General features: G+C 55.9%; 1 protein-coding gene across 4 annotated transcripts in view; it reads right to left on the bottom strand.

The window, feature by feature from the left end:
* Positions 1-1207: 1207 nt before the first annotated feature.
* The window catches only part of KIF21B (kinesin family member 21B), a 29018-nt gene continuing 21389 nt past the window's right edge, over positions 1208-8836 (bottom strand). For 2 of the 4 annotated variants that reach the window (XR_007373194.1, XR_007373195.1), the window contains 8 exons: positions 7593-7729; positions 7134-7314; positions 6183-6347; positions 5558-5675; positions 4465-4635; positions 3892-4091; positions 3253-3510; positions 1208-2713 (listed from right to left, as the gene is read on the bottom strand). Coding sequence is in view for 2 of the 4 variants with exons in the window: in XM_048925593.1 (XP_048781550.1) it covers positions 2659-2713; positions 3892-4091; positions 4465-4635; positions 5558-5675; positions 6183-6347; positions 7134-7314; positions 7593-7729 (1027 nt within the window). In the remaining 2 variants the exon portion in view is untranslated. The remainder of the gene's footprint in view (positions 2714-3252; positions 3511-3891; positions 4092-4464; positions 4636-5557; positions 5676-6182; positions 6348-7133; positions 7315-7592; positions 7730-8836) is intronic. The other 2 variants (XM_048925593.1, XM_048925592.1) reach the window with 1 other exon arrangement.

Raw genomic sequence — 8836 nt, 5'->3', positions numbered from 1 at the left:
AGATGGCAAAATGAGCAAATGCAGCCCCAGGGCCTTCTGGTGCCCACCCAGGCAGAGGCAGGGCAGCCACAGCAAGGGAAGGAGCCGAAGGACCAGAGGCCAAGGGGCCACACTTGGTGGACTTCAGCTGGGGTGGGACTTTGTGCTTTAGCATTTGGAGGATCTGCCCCCCCCACCTGACAGCATGGCTCAGAGCTGCCCCCTCCCACAGCCCCCAGTGCTGGGGAGCAGGGCAGAGCCCTGCACCAGCTTCCTAGGGCTGTCCTAGTCATGCTCAGTGCCTGGGACAGGATCTAGATTGAACTACATTTGGGGGACAACAACTCTAACAGCACCTATGAGATTCAGTTCATCTCAGGCTGCCTCCGTTTCGGGCAGAGGCTGTTACAGCACCAGCTGCCTGCTGCTACCACATCACAGCAGGTTCTGGAACACAGGGACCAGGACCAGCCCATTCCAATAACGTGCCCTGCATGGCGTTGCCCAGGCAAGAAGAGCTGCTTTGCACCCACAGCAAATCTCTGTGAGAGCAGAGGCAAGAACACAGGCTGAGCTCAGCCCGACAGAGGGACCAGTCTGTCCTTCAAGGGAACCACCGCCCTCAGGCTGCACATCGACCCCACGCCTAAGAGCAGAAGCACAGAGCCCTGTGCCGAGCAACAGGAGGAAACAGGAGGGGCTCAGAAACACAGCAAGGCGCAGTGAGGCCGCGCGTCTTTGGGACAAACTCAAGTGTCAAATCTGTAACAGCAATGGCCAAAGGAATACAAACAAAGCCTCCCCAGCCCACCCCCAAAATGAAACCAATGACAACAGCACCCAGCTTGCACCGTGAGGTAGCTAAACCAAATCAACATCCCCCTCCCCCCCCAAAAAAAGTCAGTCTTCCACATGGGAAATACCAACCCACACAGGTACTTAGACACCAATGCCCATGGTACACCCAGCTACAGCCACACAAATGCAGATACACACATCCCAATGAAAAAGAACAGGCTGAGAGGGCAGCACTGCCTCCACCTCCTGGTGCTCTGTGTCACGGGGCAGCCGTGGGGCCTCTGAGCCTTTCTGCCCACCCCCAGCCCCACAGCACAGGGCTCAGCTGTGACCCAGGTGCAGTCACCATCCTGTCCTGGGCAGGGTGACCCTGTGCAGCCATCATGCCCTCCAGCAGGGCGTGTAAACAGCATTTTCTTCATTCCCCCCCCCCCCCCCCAAATGATAAAAGAAGAAAGATTTCATCAAGTCAGTAGAGATGCTCCTATTTCAAGGTGTGCAGAAATTCCCTCCTGCAGTGGTTTGAACAAGGGCTGGTGACAAAAAAACAGGGCTGCAGAAAGCAGAAGGAAACTGGTCTGTGCTTTACGGGGCACATCCTGGAGCTCCTCCGAGATCCTAGCTCAGCACCAATGGGATCACACAGAGAAATCCTTAAATCCGAGTTCAAACGTTGTCTCTTCAGTGGCAAAAATGAAGTGAGAGCACATAAGGTGAGAACACCACTCCCAGGGTCAACACAGCCGTTCCCCAACGAGCCCAGCGTGGGGCAGGGCAGATGGAGCAGGGGATGCTCCGAGGGACCACAGGAGAGGTAGAAGAAAGCTCCAGTGTGAGACCAGGGCCTTGTCGGCCCCCTGACCAGAGAAAAGCGAGCAGGGCAGCTGGAGAGGCTGCATCCTCGTTGACACTGGGCTGAGCCTTCAGCCTTCTGAAGGGCTCCAGCTGTGCACAACCATTCTCTGTAGGATTGTCCTTCAGGCATGCAGCCATGGGGAGACTCGTGCAGGACCAGCGTCCAACCTGTCTGCGCTCTGCTCCTGGCACAGCCATCTCCATCCTCACCCACCTGCAGCCATAGCTGAGGGTGAGAAACCCTTCCCTACCCCACCACAGAGCAAAGTGGGCGCACAGGGAAGGGGAGAGGGTCAGCAGAGTTTGCGGTCGGAATTCAGAGATGGCTGCAGGGAAGCACAGCGGGTTGGGCTGGAAGTGGTGTGATGGCACAGCAGGGAAGCTCCAGGTGAGCCAGGTCAGATGTGCAGCTCCAGCTGCTGCAGCCAGGTATGCTGAGGTTAGGGAAGGATGGAACTAAATGAAGGTCCTTCTGCAGATCCACTGCAGCACAGAGGACGTCCCACAGGAAATGTCTCCAAAGGAAAAAAGAACAACCTGACCTCTGGTCCCAGCCAGAAGACTTCAAATAGCCTTGAGACTGTGGAACAGAGAAAGATTCTTGCAGGAACCAGCCTGGAGACAGCGGGGACAAAAGCAGCAAATCCAGGCAGAGGCTGCATGAAGCCACAGAGGCAGGAGGGAGCTGGGTGTCTCTGAAAAGGAGCCAGGAAGCTCACCTGAACTCCAACCCCTCACAGACCTGGCAGGCAGCACAGTAGGGTGGGTGAGAAAAGAGATGAAGTCTTTCCTGGTCACTGGAAAACCACTGAGAAACTGCAGCAGGAGGCAAAGTGGAGCGGACGGTGCTTCGTTGAGCTGCCTCTTCACGGGATCTGTCAGTGCTTAAGGATGGGACAAGATGGATCTCACCCACCCTGCCGGGTCAGGCACAAGAATCCCCATCCCTGGGCAGAGTTCCCATAGATGATGGGGTGAACCACAGCCTTCACCCTCCTGCCACATCTTCTAGCAGTTCTGCAGTTCCTAGTTGGAGCTGGTGGGTAACCTCCTCCCACTCCAGAGCTTCACTGTCAGGTCGCTGAGAAACAGAAGCAAGAGAGAGGTGTGAGCCAGGAGTGCCAGCCTCAGGCAGGCACTGCGAGAGAAGCGCCGCCCACCCCCAGCCCATGGCAGCATGCAGCCCACGAGGCTCCCAGGCTCTTGGCAGGAGGATGCTACGTCTGTCTGAGGGAGCAGGCAGGCCCAATGGGGCTCAGCCTCCAGCTCACCCCACTGGCAGAGCTGAGGACAAAGGCAGGCAGTGACCCGCAGGACTCCCACAGCCCCTGCATCGGCTCTGCCTATGGCTCAAAGTGGTGGGGTAGAGAATTTGGTCTCCCCAGGGCATGGGTTGGTTGGCAGGGGGCTGCCGACTCCCCCCCACCATCCATGCAAGGGTGAGGGCAGAACACAGCTGCCACAGATGTGGGCATTGGGCAAGAGGTTAAAAAAAAGAAGAAAAAAAAAGGAAACAAAACAAAACTCCACAGGGGAATGACTGGTTTGGCTGGGACAAAGGGGCAAGTCACCTCCAGCACGGATTTATCAAGTGGGGAAAAACGCAAAAGAGTTTCATACCGTTAAGAAGCAGCTCAGACCAGAGAGAGAGAAAGAGAGAGAGAAGAACAAAAGCAAGCAACAGCAAGAAAGACAGAGGGAAGAGGAGATGGAGAGAGAGAAAAGGAAATAAAAGACAGAAGAGTGCATGTGCAAGAGAGTCAGAAAGAGCAGGAGGGTCAAGGCAGACTAGTAGCACGGCCCTTTATGGCAAGGACGCGTCGTGGAAGGCAAGGGGTGAGCCCAGGCACGTAATTCCATAACTTTACCCGGCAGTCACTGTGGCACAGATGGGAGGTGGGGAGGAGGAGAGACAGAGAGAGACAGAGAAAGGAAGGGGGAAAAGGGACATGGTGGAAAAGAGGTCATCAGAGTCTTGCTGCCAAATTGCTCCCCGAGAGCAGCAGGGGACTCCCAGCCCCAGGGAAGAGGGGTCCCTGTGTGGGGATATCCCAGAGAGCGGGCAGGGGACAGACTGAGATGGGCAAGAAGAGATGAAGGCACGGAGGGACCAGAAAGCTGCGAGATCCCTCCCACCCTTTTCTCCCTCCAGGCTCCCTGCCCTGCTCAGTGCAAACCCACCCAGGCCCAGGGATGACAGGTCAACCCAGGGCTCTCCCACCTCCCGGGGGCTCTGGGGAGTACCAGCCTCAGGCTCACCTGGAGGCAGTGAAGATGTGCTTGGAGTTGGTACAGATGGCGTTGATGGGGCTGTCGTGCCCTTTGATCTCCCCAACTGGGGTGAAGTTGTCCACATTCCAGACTTTGATCATGCCTCCTCGGCAGGCACTCAGCACCATGGGGCGGCCAGGGATGAAGGCCAGGGCACAGACCCAGTCTTTGTGTGCATTTGGGATTTGCTGTGGGCATGGGGACAGAGCAGAGATCACAATTGGCCTCACACACTCAGCTGCAGGGCTGCAGATCATCACTGCTGCCCTGGGGTCGATCCGAATCACCGAGCTGGACTCAAGACTTAGGGCTGAATCCTGTTTTCAGAGTAGCACAGCGACCAATGCTGCAAGCCTATGTCCCAAGGGGAGCTGGCAGTTCTGGGCGCCCTGCAGTACACATCTATAGGCACACTGAGCCACTTGGCACACGCTGCCAGATCCCCAGGAACCGGTTGCCCTCCCAGGATAGCAGGACCCGGACCAGGTCCCTCAGCCTTTCCCCAGACACACAGCAGCAATCCTGCTCTGCCCCACGTTACCCCTATGCTCCCCTCCTGACCTGGAGAAGTTCCTGCTGCTCCAGATCCCATTTTTTAATGCCGTTGTCCCTGGAGCCGCTGAAGAGGACGTCTCCCTGGATGGCCAGGCACTCGATGCCATCGTAGTGAGGGGGCTCGAAGTTGTGAGTGGGGCTGACATTGCCCACCACGCCCTCAGCAATCTCAAACACCTGGGGGGAAAACAGCAGCTGGGAGACCCCGGATGGCTCTGGAAACAGAGGACAGCCCTCCTCGAAGAACTTGGCCACCACCCTCCCTTCCCGAGGCTCAGCGCACTGAGCACACAGAAAGCAGATCTGCTGAAAACAGGGTTGTGGTTAAGTAGCACCGCTTGGGTGGGTGGTTACAGTGATCCACACATCCCTCACCATGGGCACAGGAGTCCGTGTCATAGCTGGAAATTGTTCTCAGGGTTCCAAGACAATATCTCAGGCGCTTACTTTCTCCTTATTCCTATACTTTGCAGTGCAACTATCACTTCATTCTACAAACACCTAACGACTTCCTACAGTAATGGAGAACTCCCCTGCCAGCACGGCTCAAGGATGTCACAAAAGGGAAATCCAATTCAGAGATGCCATCAGAACTCGGTTACAATTACTGTCTTCCTCATTTCATCCACTGGGAGAGATGTGCCACCACAGAGCCTCTACTCTGCCTGAATCCTGCCACCCCCCCACCTCACCACCCCTCTCCACTCCCCTGATGCCAGCTCCAATTCAAATCTACTAAGAGCCAGAAAAATAAAATAATAAAATAAAATAACATAAAATGAAGGTGCAATCTTTTGTTGTCCTGGAGCTGCAAATGAGCAGGTGCAAATCACCTGTAACAGGAGGGAGGATTGAGCAGAACAGGACAAACTGCTCAGCTGAGTCAGATGTGACATGGAAGCATGAGCCACAGAGTCCAAGGAGTGAGAGATGCAAACCCCCATCTCCAAAGCTGTATTTGTATCACACATGAAATAAAAAGCAAGATTTGGGGTGAGAAGATGCACAAAAAGCCACGTGCAGAACAGGGAAAACCAGAAACCTGGGCAAGGAGAGAGAAGAGGGCTCTGGGCTCTGCCCAGCAGCCACAGGAGAGTACCTTGACGTAGTGATCTTTGGAGCCTGTCACCACCAGGTCATGGTTGCTTGCAGTCTGGTTTACCGTGAGACACATCACGGGCCCAATGTGGCCACTCAGCTTTCCAACAGGCTGCAGCCTGCAACCAGTGACAAGGGTCAGTCAGCCCCTTCCCAACAGGGCAGCTCCTTCAGGGCCCTCCCCCAGCACAAACCCCACTGCCCTCACGTCAGCCCCCAGCAGAGGAAGGTCCTTTTGGGGACATCGCCATCAGAGGTACCCTGCTTCACAGTGATGCTGAGGGATGAAGGCAGCTTTGGGGGACAACAGCAGCCACCTGCAGAGCCCACGCTGCACTCAGGGCTCAGTGTCAGTGGCACAGCCTGGGGAGACTGCTGTTCATCCCCCATCTCTTCCCTCTTCCCACAGATAGAACCCACACCTCAAGTAGCCCCATCACTGCTCATCACCCCTTGGTCCCAAAACAGGGACTAGAAAAGGTGTACAGAAGGGTTCTGAAAGCCCTCATTTCAGGCAGCTTCCACAGCTAAAAAGATTTTCCCTTTCCTTAGGGCAGTCTTTTCAGATGGACACTGTCCACACAGAATCAGTAAGTTGTCCTGCCTGCCTCTGTGCCGCCCCTCACCTGCTCAGCTCCCAGATGCGGACGGAGTTTCCAGTGGCAGCATAGAGGGTGGTGCCAGTGGGGTTGAGAGCGATCTGGTTGATCTGGTGCTCCCCCTGCACACTGGTCACAGTGCGCGTGGTTGTCCCAGCACACGCATCCCCAGAGATCACCTGGCCAGAAGACCTAGAGAGGAAGGGAGGAGAAAGGATGATCAGAGACCAGGTCAGAGCCTCTGAGGCCCTGCTGAGGAGCCCAAAGGGGTTGCTGGCTCCCAGCTGGTCCCACACTGGGAACGGTCCTGCAGGTATCATCAGTGGTATCATCTGGCCATGGGACCAGGATCACCTCCACCTTCCAGACCAGTGCTCTGCCCGGTTTGGAGCCAAGGATGGCAGGTGTGCGCAGAACACAGAATACCCTGCCCTAGTTCCCACTTGGGTGCTGCTGCTTTCTCAGTCCTCCTGCAGGAAGAGCTGGATTATTGCTGGCCACACTGGGAGGCAGAGATATTCGGCCTCCCCATCACAGGAGAGGGGGGAGGGAGAAAGACCTTGAGGCACAGAAGTGAGCTGGTAACACTGGTCTGCCACGCTCTTTGAGTCCATGAGTCGTTCCAATCTTAGACTCCTCCTAAGAGACCCACGTTTTCCACTGCAAAGCCTGGGATGGACTCAGCTGCAATGCTGTTTGGGTCTGGGCCTCCTCTGCAGAGCTGCTGGCGCTCTTGGCCGCCCCCAAGAAGGGCCGAAATCCTCTTCAAGGCCCCTTCCTTTGAGCCTTTTCTGCAGAGGGTCCTCACAGATTCCCTCTAAGATCTCCTTAAGCCTCCCTGTTTCCTACAGCTACTGGTAGGTAGTACTGGTAGTGCTGGTACTAAAGCAGCTGGGCTGTCTCCACCCTGTGGGATCCCAGGAGTTTTGGAGACCTGCAAAGCCAGAGGTGCCCACAGCCTCCCTTCCCCCCACGTACGTGAGGGTGCGGATGCAGCGGGCTGAGTCCCGGATGTCCCACACTTTGATGTACGACGTGGACACGGTGAACACCAACCCCGTATGGCTGCAGTACTTGATGGAAACGACGTTATTTGGGTGACCCTTGAGGGAAGCAATTTCCTGACCAGTCACCAAGTTCCACATCTTACAGCTCCGGTCTGCAGGAAGAAGAGCACGTCTGAGAGCGTCAGGCTGGGGAGATCCTCCATGGCACGGAGGCACCGATCCCTTCCCAAATGCTGCCTCCCGCCACCCTCAGCTCCTTTCCAGGGGAACGGAGCCAGCCTGCTCCAGCACGTGGACATCAGAGGGCAGGGACAGGAGAGCAGCCCAGGAGGAACCATGCCCGCAGTGCCCACGAATTCCCCATGCCAACCTGCTCCCATAGTGCATAAAAAGCCAGCAACCCCCAACGCCTTCTCTGTCCACCACTTACCTTTGGAGCCAGTGAAAAGCAGTTCATCGGTGGCATCCAGGCAGAGCACAGGCTTGGTGTGTCCTTCTGCCACAGAGACGCACTGCAGCGGGGCTGTCCGCGCGTTCTTGGTGCCACCCACTGGATTAATGATGCCCCTTGCATGGGAAAGAAAGAACAAGTGTGGTGGGGTAGGTGTGTGGAAAGGCACAGCACCACAAGGTCCTATGGGCATGAGAAAGCACGAGGCACCTCACCCCAAGCATCTTCCTCTGCCAGGCAGAGCAATGGGCCCCTCTGTCTGAACTCAGGCACGTGAGCAAACACCTTCATGGAAAACCTGGGAGTCTCCCCACGAGCAGCCCCAGCCTAACAGCTCTGCCCAGGGGACACAGACTGTGAGACATAGTGCTCATGGCCTCTGCTCTGCTGCTGAGCCACTCAAACCTGGGCAGCACTGAGATGAATCAGGAGGCTCAGCTCATTGGCCTCAGCTCAGTTTAGGACAAACTGCACTTTCTCCATTCTGAAGCTAGGAATGCTTCATTATGATGGCAGCTCCTTTGAGCCCGCCAGCCAGCCTGTGGCTGGTAACGTTTGGAAACAGAACTGTACTCCTTTTAAGACCATAAGGATGACAGAGGCAGCACTGGCATCTGTACCCAGCATCCTTGTGCCCAGTGCTGGCCCAGGGCAGGAGAGAATCTATCCTTACCAAACCTTCCTCCAAGGGACGCCTGCAGACACACACAGCTCAGCCCTTTGGGCACAGCATCTGCCAATCACCTCCACATCAGAGTGTTCAAAGCACTGAGGTCCAACAGCCCCACAGCTGCAGCCCTGATGTTTATGGCCATCAGCAGCTCTTCCCAGCTGGGACCCCAAGCACTGCCAGGGGCTCTGAGCTATGCTAAATCTTATGAGTAGGGAAAACAAGACAGGAGGCTGGAGAAGGACAGGCCCAGGGCCACATAAGGTTTGCATTAGTCAGAAGGATGAATGTAAGCTCATTAATTCGGGTTTGGAAGTCGCATGCGTGCGATCTCTTTCTCAAGTAGCAGCTGTGCTCACAAATTAAGCAGCTCTCCTCTGACCCCTAGTGTTTCTACTGGTCTTGAGGTGACACTGAGACCAAATGGAAATTCTGGCTCCCCAGGGTGAGACGTGATCAGAGCAAACAGCTCAAGGTGACAAAGCACACGCACATCTGGTGCCACATCTCCAGTATCCTCTGCACCAGAGGTGCTCCTAAAGGCAGGGAGAAG

Source organism: Lagopus muta, chromosome 24, assembly GCF_023343835.1.
Source record: "Lagopus muta isolate bLagMut1 chromosome 24, bLagMut1 primary, whole genome shotgun sequence".
Taxonomy (NCBI): Eukaryota; Metazoa; Chordata; class Aves; order Galliformes; family Phasianidae; genus Lagopus; species Lagopus muta.
Note: the sequence above shows the minus strand (reverse complement) of the source record. Positions and strands in the feature narration are given on the sequence as shown.